General features: G+C 33.2%; 1 protein-coding gene across 4 annotated transcripts in view; it reads left to right on the plus strand.

Annotated features, from left to right (window-relative positions):
- The window catches only part of LOC149792292 (ciliary microtubule associated protein 1A-like), a 34,299-nt gene that overhangs the window by 7,772 nt on the left and 3,988 nt on the right, over positions 1-22,539 (plus strand). Inside the window, exons 1-5 of one of the 4 annotated variants that reach the window (XM_089970854.1) lie at positions 2,432-2,595; positions 5,850-6,277; positions 11,736-11,860; positions 15,373-15,513; positions 19,184-19,305. In XM_089970854.1, the coding sequence (XP_089826980.1) occupies positions 5,878-6,277; positions 11,736-11,860; positions 15,373-15,513; positions 19,184-19,276 (759 nt within the window). In that variant the 5' untranslated portion in view covers positions 2,432-2,595; positions 5,850-5,877 and the 3' untranslated portion in view covers positions 19,277-19,305. Of the gene's footprint in view, positions 1-2,431; positions 2,596-5,849; positions 6,278-11,735; positions 11,861-15,372; positions 15,514-17,538; positions 17,660-19,183; positions 19,306-22,539 lie in introns of those variants that run through there. The other 3 variants (XM_089970855.1, XM_089970853.1, XM_089970856.1) reach the window with 3 other exon arrangements.

The following is a 22,539-nucleotide window of genomic DNA, read 5'->3' on the forward strand; positions in this document are numbered from 1 at the left end:
GTTATTTTGTTTTTCGGTGAATTTTTTATATTTTTCTGAGTATCAGTATTGCGTGGTTTTTGTGGGTACATCATTTGTAGATTGTGAAATGGGTCTCAGACTGAACTTCGCAGAAGCCTCATTGTTTACTAATATTCATGGTTTGTACAAAACTTGGAATCCACAATAGTGGTGCCATATGATACTTAGTATGATATGAAAATTGGTACTCACCAAAAAGTAGTGAATTCATGATATAAACAAGAACAAACAAACAGCAATACTCTGAAAGGGCACAGTATGTGTAGGGATGTTTTAAAGTATTTACTATGCTAATGTCTTTGTAACTAACTTATCTAGGTTTTTGTAAGGATTAATACTAATTTGGTTTTAACAGATGTAGTAGGAAACTGGAATCTACAGTGTTTCAACATTATTTTGGAATGTAGAATAATATTGATTAAAATTGTAACAGTTTTATAAAAGTATACATACATACATGTAACTTCAAGAGACAAGACATTCTTTAGCTTCATATTGCTTGAAATGTTTGTATGTCAAGGTTACAAGGTTTGTATGCCAAGGTTACACCCCTCAATTCATTACTTCTTATTTTTAAAATGGTTCTGTCTTTGCCTCCATTTTCTTCAAAACATCATATCAAATATAACATCCCAAGCATTACTGTAAAATCTAAACTGTCTTTTAAATTTGCAAAGTTATTTTTGGAACTTCAGAAAATGTCATACAGACCATTTATTAATTGCACCATAACGGTTATTAGCTGTTTGATAAGATTTCAAATGACAACACACTGAGTTTTAAGACATTAAATTTATAAGCTCAATACATACTGTACATGCCAATGTGGCCTGTAAAGAATTATTTTTATATCCATCCTTGAGGAATGTTCTTTTGCTTTATTCCAATGTATATCAGAAGAGCATTTGATCATGGATTTAAAAAAATCTTTACAAAAAAAAAAAGTTAGGGTTGGGGTATGATGGCATTTTGTGAACTCATCTATGATTAATTAATTGCTGGCAGTAGATACATAATCGTTCCTTATTCATTAGCATAGCACATCATATAAATTCTAAGTGCCTGCTCACAATTTCATGAAAAATGATTGAACAAATTTAAAAGTATGACAGTTTGAATTTGTATGTAATGCAGTTGGATTGATAATGGATATTAGAATTAAAAGTCCAACAAGCTGCCTTAGTGTCTGTGCATCATGTAATGCTAGTAATGATATTGGTTGGTATTCCATAGGTATTGGCACATGACAAGGTTTGACTGACATATTAATTTCAAAAAAATCCTCTTTATGCTGATGATTCTACTCTATGGGTGGATAGAATGTGTTATAGGGGTATTTTATATCTCTATTAACAAGTACAATTCCCTCCCCTCACAGTGAACCTGATGCTTTTTCTAATTCATTTGTGATTTATAATACCCTAGTGTTCAATGTTAAAATCAGTTTTACAGTCAACAGTTAGTACTTGTGGGTGTGCTGTGTCACATTTCAGTTTGGTAGGAGTTAATACACAGTTGTGTTTTGACCTGTTCAGTAGCACAACAGTTCAACATATTATCATGTATAACAACAGTCCAATTTGGTATCATGTTTAAACATTGGACCAATTCAAACACTGAATAGGGCAAACCAGTTTCACATGACCTTCATGAGGCTACACTTTAATATTGTATAGACCCATTTGTGAGACATTCCCTGTTTTGAATGAGGGGGACATAATCCTTTTTGGGGGAGTTATAGTACTGAAAGGCTTTCTTAGATACAAGAGTAAATTAAAATCTCATAATACCATGGTACCTTTGGTTTATTTTTGTAAAACTTTCAGTGGTTAATTTACACTTAGAATTATGCAAAAAGGTTTCTCTATGTTGGTTTAAAAATCATATTTTTCTAAAATGATAAATCAATATTTTATCCTTTTTCTTAAAACCCCTATTCAATCTAGCTTCCTTTTAGATATGTATGTAATCTTACACAGTGAGCATATCTTCCTTACAAAAGCTGCACTTCAGCACTATACATACAGGTCTATATTGGACCCTACAATCTGTTGACTGTAGATCTAGATTAACTCATACCCGAATGCTATGTCAGGCTTTATATATATATATATATATATATATATATATATATATATATATATATATATATATATATATATATATATATATATATATATATATATATATATATATATAGTTAGTTAGTTAGTTATTTATTTATTTATACAAGGTCTACAGAGTATTGATTGTAGACCCAGACTTACTGGTACACTACATGTATGTTCATTCATTGTCAGTACTAGGTGCATTGTACAATCTAGATAAATGGTCAATAGATTATTCCTTATTTACAACACCTTATCACTTAGGCAGCAATTTCATTTATACAGACATGGTGGTGAATAGTTTTATGTATGGTCGATTGTCAATGGCCGTTGCTTAGAACCAGCACCAAACAAAACCCTGCACAACAGCTTTGTACAGCTAGGTTGCCAACTCAGATCCATATTCAACACACAAGAGCCGGGAATAAGTAAACCTCCTTTACTAGGTGGATCAATTTTTGATAAAGTAAGTTATTTAAAAAAACATTTGTATGTACCTTAATCATCTGTCATTTGTGTTAGTAATATAATAATTTATATTAGAGGCAATGATACTGATGATAAATGGCTGATATAGAGGGAGTTGTTGGTTGTAAAACCTAATGAGCTGTACTGACGTGTTTTTTCTTCATAGTCTTTTATTTCAAATACAGTATTTTAATGGCAGATCCTACGAATCACTGATGAAAACATTTGTTTGATTTATAGCATCTTGACTTGATATATCATTAAGTATGTGTAATTTTGTTTGAATTTTAAATGATAAAATAGTTTTAAGTAACAGAAATTAAATGTTTAAAGTTTGATTGATTTTACTACATAGGTCCATATTTTAAATATTTTTTTTCAGTCCCTTTAGGTCAAGCCTCTTTAATTTCCTATGACAGCCTTTTCTCTTTTATTGTTGATAACAGCAGAAATTGCTATTAGTTGTAAAATAAAAGTATAATCTAGAAAAATGGTGTCAAAGTTTGAAAGCAGTTGTTTTTTTACTACATGATTCTATCATTCATTTTGCTTATTTGATCAGGGTATTTTATCTTTATTAATAATAACACTGATTTCATACAATCTGTAGATTGCTTCATGTATAACAAAATTCAGATTTGTTTGTTCAAATAGATTCTTCAAAAGCCAGACTATGTTAGTCTTTTATGTCTTTTTAAATAATATTTAGCAACTGGGATCATTTTATCTTATGCACATGAAGTAAACACCATGTCAGCATTAAGTACCAACTGTTTAATTCTCTGGCGATTCTTGGAATTTAAAAAAAAAAGTTCTGACTAGCAAGTAGCTTGAATAAAATATTCTTGTTCTGATTTTTAGAATAAAAACTCAACTACACCCTATACTTTAGGCAAAAGAACAAAATATCCTTGTTCTGAAAAAAAAAATTCCATCCCCTTACCCCAACCCCTAAATGGTTGGTTTGCTTAGTCATTATGGTGTGTACATTGTACATCAAAGCAGTAACACCAACCAGCATTGGGATAGTGCACAACTGCATGTAGAACTCAAGCCTTAAAGTAATTAACAAACTTGGTGTATTGGTTTTATTTACTGTATGTGTGGTTGTGATGTCTGAGTGTGTGCACATGTGTGTGTGTCAATGATATTTGACGATTCTAAGTACCAACTATTTTCTGTTTGAAAGTCTATTTCAAAGAAAACATTGTATTTTCTTTTATTCAGTTTTAATTTTAAGTGGTTTTCAACAGTTTTATCTGAGGAGATAATATTAATTATTCTTAGTTATACAATATCATTTTTGGGGTCATGTTCACTGACCACCCTTGGGACCTAAAACCCCACTTTTTGAGTGGCCTAAAAGTCCAAACACTTTCTGGAGGTTGGCAATTATGAAATAGATGCATTTTTGGAAGCACTGTAAAATTCAGTCAAAGTTGACTCATAGTAGATCTAATTATAGCATGACATCACATCATTAAATACCATTTTTGTGTATTCTGTCACGACATATACTTGCTTGTTGGAACATCCTTCTGATTCAAACTCCCTTACTTATAATGCAAATCCCATGACTCCCATGAAAAGTGTTGTACGGAGGGAGACTATGCATAATGGCACTCTTCTGGTGTGGATAGACAGACTGTACGTGTGTAACAGCACACTTCTGGTCTGGTTGGACAGAATGTATATTCATAATGGCACTATTCTGGTCTGGTTGGACAGAATGTATATGCATAATGGCATTCTACTAGTGTGGTTGGCTAGAAATTTATATGCATTATGGCACTCTCCTGGTCTGGTTGAATATAATGTATATGTGTTATGGCACTCTAATGGTCTGGTTGGACAGACATGTTTATAATACCGTCAACAGGCATTTATAAATAACTATAGAATGGTTTATAGTTATTTTCTTTTGAGACCTGAGAACTGTTATCATCGAGATGGTAGCTATAAGGTCATCATATTAGGACAATATTGCCAGTAAAATATTGTGTGATAATGGGTCTTATAGATATGAGCAGTAACTTATTACTACTTGTTGGATGGCGATATGGGGGCTAATTCCTTGGGATTGAAATTTTATTGATTTTCTGTCACCCAAGTATGTCATGTTTACAATTTATGATGTGCATTATCTTTTAAATATCAGTATCATAACTTTACCTCAGTGACAGCTTTATTAGAATTTACTGCATCCATATCAACTGTGGGATAGTTCATCAAGAATTAACTATCTTTTTATTTTTAATTCTGATTTTAAAAAGACAAGAATTTTTTTGTCTCCAGTAAACTCTTCAGGTTTATGATATGTGTGGATCTGTTAACATTATATGTGAGATTTGTAATGGAATTCTTGTATACAATATATGAATAAATAATGTAAAGCGCCAATTTTTATTTTAATAGAAACGGTTAAAGTGACAATTTTGTTTGTATTCCTTTATCCACTGGTAACTTTCTTTTCAAATTACATCTAGTATTTAAGAATAATTGAAGGCAGGATGGTGAATGACTGAAAATGTGAGAAAAAAACAATGGACACATTTATATGTTATTCTGATCTTCCCATTTCTTAACTGATTTCTTTCCACTGTGCAATTATTCCTTTACTATGATCAAAAGTACAAATATTTTCGCAAAATCATTGTGGTCATGTTGTTTTATCATCTGAAATCAAGCATGGAGGGATCATTTATTGGTTACAAGATGATACTGTACCAGGGTGTATTTGAATGAGAAAAAAACTTAAATAATGTAATAAAATGTATTAGAAGTGATTGATTTGTTTTAAAATCTATTTCATACTATTGGCAAATTGTGAAACTCCTGCATGAACTGTAATTTTGTTTTATTTACTGCAATTATATTGTGTAATCAGATGATATTGATAATATGTGATAAGTTATTTGTTATCTTAATTTTGTTAACCTTATTTAATTTCATTATGTTATTTAGTTATACTGCTCAGTTTGAACTAGTAACATTTTGATATGAAACCTTGGAGCAGTTGATATTGATCAAAAAGATGCCTTTCCAGAGAAATTCATTAATTCTCCATAATTTTGGGGCTGCCATTTCTCTTCAGAAGGTGGTTTGGGTAGCGTGACCTTGTTAGAGTTGGTCATGTGGTTTTAGTATTCCCATCAGAAAGTGTTTGGAGAAGCATGACCTTGTTGGAGTTATTCATGTGGTCTTGGTCTTAGATAATTGCAATTTTCAAAATACGACTTGTATATTTTTCAGGGTCCTCCAGGGACATTAAAGATTCAAAATGGTTTACAATTACACTAAACCTCGTGGCCCCATTGCGGCAATGTACAGTAGCCCTGGCCCATGCTATGCCCTTCCTGGTTTAGTGGGTCAGAAAACACACGACCCTCGCAGTGTACATACAAAGCAACCAGCATTTCCATTTGGTATTCGTCATGGAAAATTTGCAGATGACTGCAGCCCAGGGCCCCAATATTTACCTGACTCTAAAATTTATAGGGATGGTAAAGATGGTACCCCCCATTACTCCTTATATTCCCGACCCAAGGATGGTACTCAGTTCAAGACGCCTGGTCCAGGTTCCTACAGCCCTGAGCATTCTGGACCCACTGCACAGTTTAGACATCCACAATACAGCTTTGGCATCCGGCACCGAAACAGGAGAACTGACAACACACCAGGTGGGTTTGTACAGCTATGGTGATGGAAAAAAATTTCATTTCTAAATGCACTCTATTTTTGTGTGTATAACATGCCTACTGTAAAAAGCATAGCTGCTGTCCCATAAGGTATACTGGAGAACATTTTATGCTTTTGGTTCTGCTATAGATTTCAGACAAACAACATGGACCCATATCTATTGGTACAGCATGCAGTGGTAGATATTGGTCAATGCTTTTTACAGTTGGTGTGCCATACATGAGCAATGTATATATATGCAATGTATATATAAAGTTTTTTATTAAGATATTAATCAATGTAGTGCAGTTTGTAAACTCAGATTATCTTATTTTAAAGTAGTTGAAATGTGTATGATCAAAAAAAAAATCCAGATAACCAATGCAGAGTCTGTTACTGTTAAGTAGATTAACAAAAACTCAATTGTTCTTTATGAATTGAATGTACACATTCATCATTAATGATTAAGGAGTGAAATTTGCAACAGAAAACTTGGTTGAACAGTGACAAAATTCACATTGTAAATTATGCACGTGTCTAGTCATGTTTAAGTATTTGGCCATATTTTTTTGGCAGTTATCCAACTAGTGTTCTAAGCATTGAAGGAGTGGCAATAGTTGATGTATGGGTTAATTACAACTGCCAGCAAATGTAAATGTTAAAATTACTATGGAGTTGACAAGATCTTCAAGTCAGTCACTTTAGAATTTGACCTCATGAAACACTTAATTATAATTTTATTATTTTTTTTTTATAGGAAAATGACAAAAGATAGTATATGTTGGCATTGTAGTACAGCACTCCCTCATTATAATACTGTCCTTGATTATACCAGAGTGAGGCTACCTTGAAATAATGTACATGTTATATTTTTGTGGCTTAATGAAGTGGGATCCATAAGCACACCTTATAACTGGAACTGTGTTTTAATGAAGTGTAATTGATAACCATACCTTATAACAGGAACTGTGTTATAATGAAAAGCATCATAGTGAGGGAATGCTGTATCCATTGCCTTATTTCAATGTTATACTTTCAAAATTGTTACAATTCATATTTTGTTATATTTCGCCATTGTTAATGAATATTGAGTGAGAAAATTAGTATTAATACAACTATTACTGCATCATTATTTCAGTTGTATTTTCAGTGTTACTCTATTCTATCATGTTTTGCATTGTACATCACTTCATTTCTCACATATTTCTTGCTAATAAATGTAGCATTAGGGACTGACCATTTCGTATTTGGGGTTGGGTGTGTGGGCAGTTTTTTCTTATAAAAATATTACTGACTTACAGATGGATTGAAAAAACATGGAGCCGATTTACAGAAAAAAATAACCTACTTTATCAACTATATTAGTTGGAAAAAAATTATCCTGAGATTATAAAAAAATATTCTGGCTTGAAAGAAAATATCATCTCCCCGCCCCCTTGAAAAGTAAGTGGTTGGTACCTAATAAAATATTTTAGTATTGGCCTTAGAGAGTATGCATATGTTTGGTTATTTTATCACATTGGTTGCACTCATTTTTCTTGAAATACCTGAAAATTAAAAATAGATATTGAAAAATACCCAAGAAAATGCATGCTTTTTGTAATGACTGTTCATAATTGATGGGTAACAAAGCTTTTGCTGGCTGAATATTTTTGAAAGCTGAGTTTATACTGCACAAATGCCTTTACAGTTTTAAGGATGAGAATATCTTATCCAAAGTGTACATAACACAATGCTTATAAGTTGAGTCCAATTTCAAACAACATCGACCCTGATCTGCTGTTGTATAATACTGTGGCAGATCAGGGTCTGTATTGTTTCTTCTATTGATTACCTGTAACAAATGGCATAAACTCAGATCTGCTGGTGCATTATGTAATAGCAAATCCGGGTCTGTGCAGTTTGAATTAGAACTCAACTTATAAGTAAGTACATATGGTCTGTATTGCATCTGAGACAAATTAACCCATTACATAGAAAACTCCAGCGTTGTTTTAGAAGGAAGACAAGTTTTTAAAAAAAATCTTGCTGTATTGTATTTTGGGCCGGGTTCAAAATATTGCAGACCATTCAGGCCTAATATGTTAATATACAATAGTCATGTCATTAGTTATTAATGCAGAATAAATATGCTGGAATATGTAACTGCTAGTGCTTTCTATTACTAATTCTTCGTTTTCTCTTTAGTTGAATCTGAAACTTCACCTTTAATGCGTGATAAAAGTTATATTCAATGTATCAGATTGAATTTATCCAACTCTGTTAGAACATGAAACAGTTTGTATCCGGATTCAATTCTTTGCATGCATGCATACATGTGGTTTTCTTTATAAAAGCATCAGGCAAGCACTTACGATCAAAGAAAAGTGTATCTTAAGCCAAGTTAAAAAATAACTTTTATTTTAAATTTGCAAACAAGAGAATAAAACATGTCTTAACTTGTAAGAAAAGATATAATCTTGCTGTGGTGAACTTCTAGAAATGAGTTTGCATTTTTCTGAAATGCTGATAATCGTGTGGCTGATAGAGATGGTACCAGTACTCAAGAATGGAATATAAATCATTGATTATAAAATAATGTATGCACAATATTTGCATAATAAATAATGCTCACACAATATTAACATAACAAATTATGTATACACTATATTTTGCATAACAAATTATGTATACAGCATATTTATATGACAAATTATGTATGCACTATATTTGCAAAACAACTTATGTATACCCTATATTTGCATAACAAATTATGTATACTGAAAATAGATAAAGATAATAGGCTGGATTATAAAGCAGTAAAATATGTTTTCAGAATTCAACTGGTGACCTTGCCATCAGATCATATTTGCATTGAATTTTGTCTTGTTATTTTTTTATTCATAGTTTGTGGTTAGTGCTGAAAATGACATGGCTGTATAAGGTGACAAATATTAGAGTCATTGAAAGGTTTGGGATTTTGCCTGAAGTTTTACAGGCCCAATTTGTGCCTTTTATAATATGTCATGGCCTCACCAAAAATGTCATGACATCTAAGAATATGAAACTTGAATGTGTTGGTACATTGGAATCAATACATGATCATCTTGGCCAGCCACTGATTGAGCTACATTTTTAAGACAGTTTCTCAAGTAATCTTACTGGTAGGTTATGTAAAATTTTGTGGATACCTCATGGTATAGATAACACCATCATTCCAGAAATAGGTCACTATGAGCTATATTTTTGGAGATCATTGTTTTTTATACATCATTTTCTTGATCACGGTGAGTAGTAATCAGGTAAATCTCCAGTTAGAGATTGTTTTTTTTAAACGACTTCATTTTCTTGATTCTGCTATTTGACAAAATTTCAATCCAAAATGCTTAGTTAATTGTACCCCCAAAAAGTTAAAAACTAATTGACTTTTAGGCTAGGATTTCCTTGGTCATCATGAAATGCTACTGGCTGGTTTTGTGTACATACAAGTTATGCTGTCTTCTCACAGTTGTCCCCAGCCTGTTTGGAAGAAAGGTGGAAATGAAATATCCATATTTCTTTCCATCAACACACTGGTCAAACTTTTGTTTCCACTCTGAAACTTGAAAACCATCTGAGATTACAGAAGAAACTAATACAGTATGCTTGTGTATCATCATTAGAATATGTGTCACATACCACATTGATGGTCATATCTTTAAGGTCAAGGTCATGACTCAGTATTTTCAGTTTTCTATCATCTTTTCTTTTTCTACTCTATAACTTTAAAGCTGGTCGAAATTAAGTGACAAAACTTGGTATACATATATGTCATCACTAGAAGGTTCGCTGCTTACCACAATAGGTGTGCTTTCTTTAAAGTTAATTGGATGCTTAATATTTTAATTTTCCGTCACAATTTTTCTTCTGCTCAATAACTTTGAAGCCATTTAGATTACAGCATGCAGTGAAATTTGATATACTTGTACACCATCAACAGAAGGTGTGAAGGTCATAACTCAGTATCTTCCATTTTCTATCATGCTTTCCCTTCTGCTAGATAACTTTAAAGTCGTTTGAGTTTTAGGGATGAAACATGGTATGCTTATACATCGACACTAAAAGATATGCTGTTTATCAATTGGGTATCCTATTTTTAAGGGCAAGGTCATTGTGGAGTATTTTATATCTTCCATCTTTGTTTTTCTTATGTTATAAAACTTTAAAACCGTATGAGGCTAATGGATAAAGTTAGGTTTACTTGTACACCATCATGATTAGGTACACCACATACCACATTGGGGTAGCTATCTTGAATGTGAGGGTCATGGTTGAGTATTTTATGTCTTTCACCACAATTTTCCTTTTGGTCTGTTCATTATGTTTAAAGACTTTTGAGAGTAAGGTACAAAATTAAGTTTTCTTGTGCATTATCATAAGTAGGTATGTCACATGCAGCATTGGAGTAACTATCATATAGGTCAAGGTCATGGTCCACTATTTTAAATACTGTCTTAATTCCCTCCCTTTCATTAAGTAAATAGTGATTTGACATCAGGGGATGATGACCTCACCATGGTTGGCAGCAACCAAAAATTTACTGAATTTGCTTGTTAGTTCTGCAATGATTTAAATATTTGATACAACTTAAATCACATTTTTTAAGAACAAAATTGCTAAACTTTACATCTGTGAAAAATACTCAATTTCAAAGAGCCATTGTATGGGGATGTAGCACTACTGAGATAAAAATAACATGCATGTAAAGAAAGATGGATTACATAATTCAACATGATTAGTTTCATGAAAGTGGAATGGGGATAATCAATGGTGTCCAAACATACATTACAAAGTTTTTGTTCATGTTTCAAATAACATTTGTTAATCATTTCTTGGCATCAAATTTCTACTGCTATTGAGAAAAAATATGTGAATTCACTAATGTTTTTGAAATGACTCATGACATCGTGCTTTTTTGTTTTGTTGATTAAGTTTCTCGTTATTTGTAATATTTCAGTACTTTGGAATCTGACATTGTGTGAACAAGAGAAAATGTGATATTCATTTGTACAGCAACATTTTGAACTCGTATCACATGTCAACATTGTCACTGTAATAATGTCATTAATTTAAACAGAATATTTAGACCTCTTTGAATTGGTAAGATAGGCCATGATCATAGAAATTACAAAATAATTCTTAAATTGGTTTCGGTATTTGGTACAAATCATGTTTGGTTTTGAATGCACAGTGTTAAAACTTGTATTACCAAAACTGAATGTTTAAATTGTTTTGTTGTCCAGTCAGAAATTATGAGAGATATAACATTTCCAAATTAAATTTATGTGGGATCACTAGAAAAAGTGAAAAATATAAGATATAAAAATAAAAATATGCTTTTCTTATCTTACATGACAATGTGGACATTATGTGGCACAGTTATAAATATATATTATCCTAGTCACTTGGACACCTTTGGTTTCTATGGTTGTCTATCTTCAGCTGCCAATTCCTACAGTTTGCCATTCATGATCGGCAAAACTGTGCAAAGCAGTAAGTGGCAGGCCCCATGCTACTCACTGATTGGACGATCTAAAGTGGGTAGCTTCCATGAAGATATGGCCAAGGTAAGATTCTTCACTCTACTGGAAACCATCATAAGTGAGTCACCTGGCCTAATCAGACAGTATGGACTTAGATTTTCAAGCTGACTGGTACACCTGAATCTATACTGTTTATAATGCAGTATGGGTCCAGTCTGTTGGAATGATTGATGTTGGTAGATTAAGGTCAGCATTGCGCTTTTCGTCTACAATATCCATCATTAAGTGTGATCATTTGCATACATAATTGATATTATGTAAACAAATGAAACATTTGACTTATTCCACCATCATTCAGAATGTCACAGGTTTGCAAATTTGTTTTGCACCAATCTGTAAATTTGCAAAGAAACTGGATGTAGGGTTCCAAGTGTCAACTTTTCTAGAATGAGTTGCTGATATTTGTGTCACCTGCTTACTGTAGCATACATCAACAAACTGCTTTGTCAGCTGTCTTTTTCTCATGTCCAACTTTTCTTTTCATCACTTTTGACTTCAGTACAAGTCAAAGCTATGATTTGTGTAACTTTATACTTCAAACACTAGCATTCGGATCTTCAAAATACTACACAGTACTCCCTCACTATAAAGTTTTTAGTGGAAACATACAGGTGGGGAGCCTCATAAGTGAGGTTACCTTATACCGAGGTATTGTACACATAGTATTATTATGAAAAAATGAAGTAGCATCCATGACCATAACCACCTTAAATGAATTCCTTTACACTGAAGTGCATTACAGTGACCATGTACCAAATAATAAAACATACTAACATCATAGAATCAGATTTTCTGTTGACTAAGTAACCGTCCGCATTGTTTTGATGAAATACTTTTACATTGTAATAAACACAATACTGTGACCTATTGGTATTCAATACAATGGCAGATCTGGGTAAACACTATACTCAAACCTTTTGGAATTCGATATATTGGCAGATCTGGGTAAACACTATACTCAAAACCTATTGGTATTCAGTACAATGGCAGATCTGGGTAAACACTGTACTTAAACCTATTGGTATTCAATACAATGGCAGGTCTGGATAAACACTATACTCAGACCTTTTGGAATTTGATACAATGGCAGATCTGGGTAAACACTATACTCAAAACCTATTGGTATTCAATACAATGGCAGATCTGGATAAACACTATACTCAGACCTTTTGGAATTCGATACAATGGCAGATCTGGGTAAACACTATGCTCAAAACCTATTGGTATTCAGTACAATGGCAGATCTGGGTAAACACTATACTTAAACCTATTGGTATTCAATACAATGGCAGATCTGGATAAACACTATACTCAGACCTTTTGGAATTCGATACAATGGCAGATCTGGGTAAACACTATGCTCAAAACCTATTGGTATTCAGTACAATGGCAGATCTGGGTAAACACTATACTCAAACCTATTGGTGTTCAATACAATGGCAGATCTGGATAAACACTATACTCAAGCCTATTGGTATTCAGTACAATGGCAGATCTGGGTAAACACTATACGTAAACCTGTTGGTATTCAGTACAATGGCAGATCTGGATAAACACTATACTCAAACCTATTGGTATTCAATACAATGGCAGATCTGGGTAAACACTATACTCAAAACCTATTGGTATTCAGTACAATGGCAGATCTGGGTAAACACTATACTCAGACATATTGGTATTCAATACAATGGCAGGTCTGGGTAAACATTATACTCAAACCTATTGGTATTCAATACAATGGCAGATCTGGGTAAACACTATACTCAAACCTATTGGTATTCAATACAATGGCAGATCTGGGTAAACACTACTTGACATTGTACATATGTTGTACATTTTACCTCTTTTAAACACACATACCTTTACTGCATCGCACTTAGGAGTCCACCTCACTCCATGAGAGGACAAAAAGCTGCAGGTATTCAGGTGACAAGAGATGTTCAAGGAAAATCAATTTTTAAAGATATGGGGTTAAGTTAGCTTCTGTAAGCAATACCCAGTTGGAGACTTACAATTTGCCTTGTTGAAATTGATTGCCTTCTCTTATTTTTGAGATTAGCAAATATATTTCTTTGCAAATTTACAAACGCAAACAGGGTTAATCTCAATTTTAACTCTGCATAAGATTTGCTCATAAAGCATAAAAGTAACAAACCTCTTAATCTCTTCTTTTTGAATTTCTTTCTTCATAGCCCCTAATAGCTATTCACTCCCAAATATGGTCGGCAAAACAACTCAAAGTAATAAGAGACAAGCACCATGCTATTCTCTGACAGGGAGATCAAAAGTTGGTAGTTTCCATGAGGACTTGTCCAAGGTAATTTTAACTTGAAAATGAATTGCTTTTTATGCATTCATATATAAAATATATATCACTTTGTTCACTTAGGCTTCCTGGGAGACTTGAAAAATTAATGATAAATGATTATACGGTTATACAACAGGATATATTCTAGAACTAAAAATAATATAGGACAGATTGAATGATACAAACAAAGGTAGGACTGCATCCAAAATTACTTCAATATATTGCACAATCCATTAAGTATCCAATGTGCTATATATTTAATGTTTCCTTACAAACTTTAGTGTGTACTGATCATTGGAAATTAGCAAATGTAGCTCCTTTGCATAAGAAATTTGCAAAACCCACTGACGGTCAACTTGTTATCCTTTATCTCAGCGTTGCACATTATCAAAATTTTTAAGAAGTGTGAATATAAGTATTTACCTGAATATATTGTGTATATTTGTCATAATTAGTCAGGTTTGTCTCTTGTTGTTTTAACAACACATCAGTTGACAGACAATATAAATATAATTTATTTACACTAGACCAAGTCAGAAGGTTTGGATCATCTTTGATATTTTTTAGTCTTAATTGTTGTGACATATGTAATAAATATTTCTTCCAATTTTAGACCACCTTTTTCCATTTACATTTATGCAAGGTATATTTGTTACAAAAAGTGCAAAACATATGCAAAAAATTCTGAGCAAATAGATTAGCTGTAATTTTAAAAAATGTAAATCTAAATGAAAAAGTTTAGTATATGGTACTATTGGATCTTAGATAATCTTTGTTGTAATCAGTTCATATAATTTTTTTCCTGTGATATTATTATTTTTATTATTCTTATTATTATTCTTATCATTATTCTAATTATTATTATTATTATGCATGTTTTTTTATAGGTCTGCCAAAGATAAAAATCAGTCTCTCTTATGAAAGTTGCAAACTTGGAAGGAAGTTTAAAATGTGTATTAGGTACTCAGACCAGTGGATGTCATGTGACCATTTATGTAGCTTCAACAAGGCATATACATCAACTCAACAAAGTGTTCAGTCCATGAAATATCAGGGTCCGGAGATACGTCATAGTCACGTTTAGAAATTGGTGTAATTATGTTGAGTGCATACAATCCTGGCCATTCTTTTAAAAAAGTAAATTTTGAATTCTTGCCATTCTTTATTTGATGACATTTTGACATCTTTTCCAACTATTTCATTGGCTGTATCTTTCTTTTCTGTACAGACACCAGGTCCTGGAACCTACAACACCACAGATCCTGGTGTATTCAAGGACAAGGCACCACACTACAGTATGACAAGCAGGAATGTCATGCCAGGTGACAACACCAAGAAACCTGGACCTGGCGCTCACTCCCCAGAAAATGTACGATTATATGCCAAGTTTTCAAACCATAATCATCACATACACAAACACACATGGATCTCTTTTGAGTATTGTACTTCAGACAGGTTTTATTTTGACTACTAATTTTTATAGATTCTATAGTTACTGTGACCATTGACTTTAAAGATCCTGACAGAAGTCTGTGCCATATTAATGGCATTCAAAGTAAACAGGCAAAAGTAAATTATAACCAATGTTGGAATTGAGGTATTGACTTCTTTTGAATTGAAAAATATTCAAACTTCAGACATTAGCTTTATTCATGTTTGTTAGTTTTAATGTACTTTTAACATGTTATTGGCTCTATCATGCTGAGTAAATGGCAGCTAAGTGCCTTTGCCAAGAACACGCCAAGGCAGCCGATCAATGCTGGCCTGGCAGACATTGAACTTGCGACCCTTACTGTAATAGCACGATGCTTGACCAGCTGAGTTAGCGTGGCTCCCCACATATGATTTAAACAGATTTTGGAATAATTTAATTTATAATTTTACTTTAAACTCATTCAACTGAAGTCAGCCATCTTTATGGTATAATTAAGTGCTCATCTGTCATCCATTATGTTAATAAATGTAGTATGTATAGTGTGGTATGCATCAGTGTCTGTTAGCAATTGCTTCCCAACCTTAGAAGTTTAGTTCTATATTAATTTGATAATAAGCTTATACATATATTTGGTGATAAGTCACCCCTTCCCCTATTTTTACAGAAGTTTAATTATGAATATATCCTCTACTTTTTGACAAATCATTTCAGCTGGCTTCCTGGTTGTATCATACAGAAATACTGTATTCACTTGGTGTCATTAATTTTTGCCAACATAAGCCTTAAATTTAAGTCTAGACTCAAATTTTTGAATAGTAAGTTTTAAATCAGCCTCAAATTTCAGCCAATCAGATTTCAGAAATAAAGGCTTGCATTTAATCCTTAAGTTCCGCTGGTGAAATTCAGGTCTGACCTGATTTTTGTGGAAGGCAGTATTGAAAAAATTTGTGCAAATCACTCAACATCTAAGATTCATATGGCAACTGTCTAAGCATTTTATCACCTTGATATCATTACTTCTAAAAATATTTTGATGAAACTTGATATGTTAGCTTGCTTTAGCTAAATATCATATTGGATAGTGGACCTTGTATATTAACAAATATGACATGAAATCTGTGACTTGACTGAAATGATCAGAGCTCTATATACCCTCTGATCTCTGATCTTATCAAATGTGTGATTCGATTGAAATTATCAGAGCTCTGTATACGCTCTGATCTTTCCTCTTTATGGTAGATAGATATAAATTATTCTTAGTTTCATACCTGTGAAACTAGAAGATATCCTGGTCACTTCAAAACAATTAGTTAAACTAGCAGAGATCCAGCCACTTCAAAACAATTAGTTAATCTTGATATTGTAAATCAATCATTTGCTTTGTAAAAGCAAACAATAATATTGAGATAATTTATATACTGTATGCACTTATAACTTGAGTGCAACTGCACAGTATGCCAGCAAATCAGGGTATGTGTTGTTTCTTCAACTGATAATTCCTGGCACACTGCATAGACCCAGATCTTTCAGTGCATTATGTGAAGGCAGATCTGGGTCTGTGAAGTATGTAGTTGGGCTCGACTTACAAGTGAGTATGTATGGTATACTTTTGGTTAATTACATTTTCAACTCTGTACGCAAAGATTCTTCAGGTAAGTGATATAAGAGCCATTTGAATCCTGCATTTCAATCTTGTTATAAATTTTATAAATATTATTTTCATTTCCACAGTTATTTTCTTCTGTTAAAGGTATCGTGATGAAGCATTTAATGGATGCAATCGCATTTTTAAATGCTGAATCGTTAATATAATGGATGAAATGGATTTTTAAATTGGTAACAAGTTTTTATAGTCAGGCCCCACACAAGGTTCAGATTATTCTAATGTTTCAAGGCATTTTCAGAAATGTTTTACAGAAAATGTTTGCATTATATTGACCTACCAGTATTTACTTACAGGTTCGGATTAACAAGAGAGCACCTCCGCAATTTAGTTTTGGAATCCGCCATTCTCAGTACACTGCCCCTCTAATTATTGATGTTCAGGATTGATTGCAACAAATTCCCAGTACCATGAGATGTATGTCGACACATATTCTGGTTGTGTCACTAATTTTCCCCTTGCTTCGAGTTACCTGTCAAAAGCACCGCTTGCTGTTTGTTCTGTCCTTCAGTGACTGCATCACCACAAGCCTTGTATACTACTTATGTACACACAGCTTGATTATTTCCACTTTTACACTATTTACAGGTGACGTTTAACAAGCGAAAGGCTCCAGCACATAGTTTTGGAATCCGTCACTCTCAATATACTGCTCCATTAATTATTGATGTAAAGGATTAACAATATAGTGCTACAACTAAAGAATTCAATTGCCACGATATGTATGTTGACACATTGTTTGTGTGTGTGTCACCTGTCTTTTTGGGGTGCTGTTTTCTGGTTTTCCATTGAAAGCTAGTTGTTGGGTTTGCCTCTGAAATAACTTATGTCCTTGGCAAGTAAGCCAAGGGTTTAACACAAAACTGTTTGATTTTCTGTATTTCATTATGTTAAGATTTAAATATTTATGTTAATTTTGTAGTTAGATTCTTTGTATGAAGAAAATGAAACCGTTTTTAGGCTTCTCCTGCAAAGTTTAGAAAAAGTAATTTACATCAGTCTTGTGTTGAACCCTTGATATGGTTATACCTAATTTACCAATGTATAACATGTAGCTGTCTGTGACAGTTTAGACTCATATCTACCATTGTATAATGTGTGGGTAAATCATCTATATTGTTTCCTTTTGCAATTTCACAATGGAACACATTGGATCTTTCTGCCAGTGATCAGAAAAACACTCCAGAAATACTACAGTCATATTCACTACATATGTGCATACTTTCTTTGCCAAATGATAACATGAATGTGTCACATGCCATCATTATGGTAACTTGTCACATGTGGTGACTTATTTTTGTCCAAAATAATTAAATGTTTCTTTTTTAAGACAGGAAAATCCTAGAGAATTTTCTTTCACTGAACTTGTGAAAATAATCCTAATAATTACATAAAAATTACCATATTTTGTTTTGATTTGGTTCTATTTTGCCTAACATATTTTCCATATGTGATTGAGTTATGAGTCATTTTCCACTTTTATGATGTAGGACTCCATCAGTGTATTTCTGATGTGGATTTTGGTAGAAACATCACGTGGTGTTCTAGCTGATGGTTTAAAATTAAATAGCCTTGACCTTGATTTGCCAGCAGATTATAATATTACAGAACTAAATGATCAGGTGTTTTGCATTTGGGTAAGAGTTATACATGGTAAATAGGATATTTATAAATGACTTTCATGTTTAGCACTTGAACATACTGCAAATCACATTTTACAACTGATTATTTTTGTGGAATTTTTTCTCTCAAGTATTTGATATTTGAAATAATGTTGAAATTATATTATTAAAGTTCACGGTTTCTGAATGTTTTTTATTTCATTCCAAAACATAATTGTAAGGGTTGCAGATTTGTGTAAGGTATCCCTTACAGTATTAATCAAAAATAAAAATATTGTGAAATATAAATGATTTGCAGTAGAGACTACTTTTCTTCCAGGTGGTGTTTAACAAGCATGCAGCTCCTTCGATTAGTTTTGGAATCCGCCATTCTCAATATACTGCTCCTCTAATTATTGACGTACAGGATTAATTGCTACAAATTCCAATCAAACATGAGACGTATGTCAGCACATAATTTGCATTTGTCATCAACCAAGTGTGCCTGTTGTGTTTCTAATCATCTGTCGAAAGCAAAGCTAGTTTTTGGTCTCATTTTTAAATTGTTATTATTGATGCAGTGCAAGCGTTTTAATATGCAAAAATAGTATAATTGTTCAAATTTAAGCAGACATTGAACTGTAACTGATGTTTTTAATTTGCCATACTTGATCTAAGGGTTTCAAAATGTCACTTTATTTCAGTAATAAATATTCATTAAATATACCTGAAATAGTATTAATAATCATTTTACAAACTAATATTATTTATATGAAACTTGAAGATCAAGTCCACATTTTCTTAGTGACACATATTTTCTAAAACTCTACGTATATTTAAATAGACGAACAGCAAGTTTTAAATTGACAGATTTAGCTGTAGTAGAATAATGCTTGCATAATAACTCGTGTAGAAACCTCGAAAGTTTTCAAAACCCTAACCCAAAATATGTCATTTTCATTTCAGTCTCTATACATGTAAATTGTCCACTTCTTCCTTCATTGCACATGTAGTGTTGTAGCTTTTTTTCTAATTTATTGTACAATGCTTCCTTACTATGCCACTATTGAGAAGGGTGATGGGCAATACAAGTGTATGTTATTAGCAATGTATATTTAATGTCGTGGCTACATTGATGTCAGAATAGGGATGTAGGACTATTTGTATGTTATTTGAGGTACATGTACTGCCTTATACAGAGATGATTTATACAGTTCTTAATGTCAGTCTACTTCAGGATATATATTTTTATCTTCATCTTCATAGACCTCAGTGGGCATTTATCTGGTTGTATTGTTTAGGATATCTCCATCTTTATATACCTCAAGAGGCACTTACCTAGCACTATATATTTTGGATCTTCATCTATATTGTCATCGTTACAGATTTGAATGGGCACTTACCTGTTAATATACATTCAGGATATACACTTTACATACTTGAATGGGTACTTACTTACTAGTATACATTCAGGATGACATCATCTTTAAAGACTTCATTGGGCACATGCCTGTTATTATACATTCAGGATGTCATCATCTTTATGGACTTCACTGGGTACATGCCTGTTAGTATACATTAAGCATATACACTTCTTTACAGACATGAATGGGACTTACCTGCTAGTATACATTAAGGATGTCATCATCTTTATGGATTTCATTGGGTACATGCCTGTTATTATACATTCAGGATGTCATCATCTTTATGGACTTCATTGGGTACATGCCTGTTAGTATACATTAAGCATATACACTTCTTTACAGACATGAATGGGACTTACCTGCTAGTATACATTAAGGATATCCTCATCTTTTCAGACCTAAATGGGCATTTATCTGGTAGTATATATTCTGGACATACATATCTTTACAGACCATAAGGAACACTTACCTGGTAACATACATTAAAGTTATTCCTCTATGTCCCCATCTTTACAGACCTTAACTGGCACTTACTTGGTAGTATACATTCAGGATATCCTCATCTTTACAGACCTCAATGGGCACATTTCTGGTAGTATACATTCAGGATATCCTCATCTTTACACACCTGAATGGGCACTTATCTGGCAGTATACATTAAGGATATCATCATCTTTAGATGTCAGTGGTCACTTTCCTGCAAGTATACATTCAGGATATCCTCATCTGTACAGACCTCAATGGGCACGTTTCTGGTAGTATACATTCAGGATATCCCCATCTTTACACACCTCAATGGGCAATTATATGGAAGTATACATTTAGGATATCCTCATCTTTACACACGTCAATGGACACTTATCTGGTAGTATACATTCAGGATATCCTCATCTTTAGATGTCGGTGGTCACTTTCCTGCAAGTATACATTCAGGATATCCTCATCTTTTCAGACCTAAATGGGCATTTATCTGGTAGTATATATTCTGGACATACATATCTTTACAGACCATAAGGAACACTTACCTGGTAACATACATTAAAGTTATTCATCTATGTCCCCATCTTTACAGATCTTAACTGGCACTTACTTGGTAGTATACATTCAGGATATCCTCATCTTTACAGACCTCAATGGGCACTTATCTGGTAGCATACATTCAGGATATCCTCATCTTTACAGACCTAAATGAGCATGTTTCTGGTAGTATATATTCAGGATATCCCCATCTTTACATACTTCAGTGGGCACTTATCTGGTAGTATACATTCAGGATATTCTCATCTTTACAGACCTCAATGGGCTCTTATCTGGTAGTATACATTCAGGATATCCTCATCTTTACAGACCTCAATGGGCACATTTCTGGTAGTATACATTCAGGATATCCCCATCTTTACAGACCTCAATGGGCACTTATCTGGTAGTATATATTCAGGATATCCTCATCTTTAGAGACCTCAGTGGGCATGTTTCTGTTAGTATACATTCAGGATATCCTCATCTTTACAGACCTCAATGGGCATGTTTCTTTAGTATACATTCAGGATATCCCCATCTTTACAGACCTCAATGGGTACTTATCTGGTAGTATACATTTAGGATATCCTCATCTTCACACACCTTGATGGGCACTTATCTGGTAGTATACTTTAAGGATATCATCATCTTTAGATGTCAGTGGTCACTTTCCTGCAAGTATACATTCAGGATATCCTCATCTTTTCAGACCTAAATGGGCATTTATCTGGTACATGTAGTATATATTCTGGACAGACACATCTTTACAGACCATAAAGGACACTTACCTGGTAGCATACATTCAAGTTATTCCTCTATATCCCCATCTTTACAGACCTCAATTGGCACTTATCTGGTATTATACATTCAGAATATCATCATCTTTACAGACCTCAATAGGCACTTATCTGGTAGTATACAGTCAGGTTATCCCATCTTTACACACCTCAGTGTGCTATTTTCTGGTAGTATACATTCAGGATATCCTCTATATCCCCATCTTTACAGACCTCAATGGGGACTCATCTGGTAGTATACAGTCAGGTTATCATCATCTTTACAGACCTCAATGGGCACTTGCCTGGTAGCATACAGTCAGGTTATCCTCATGTTTACAGACTTCAATGGGCACTTGCCTGGTAGTATACATTAAGGATATCATCATCTTTACAGATGTCAGTGGGAACTTACCTGCTACTATACATTTAGGATATATACATCTTGACAGACCTCAATGGGCACTTACCTACTT

The sequence above is a fragment of the Sinohyriopsis cumingii genome, chromosome 9 (assembly GCF_028554795.1).
Source record: "Sinohyriopsis cumingii isolate HCF-2022 chromosome 9, ASM2855479v2, whole genome shotgun sequence".
NCBI classification, from domain to species: domain Eukaryota; kingdom Metazoa; phylum Mollusca; class Bivalvia; order Unionida; family Unionidae; genus Sinohyriopsis; species Sinohyriopsis cumingii.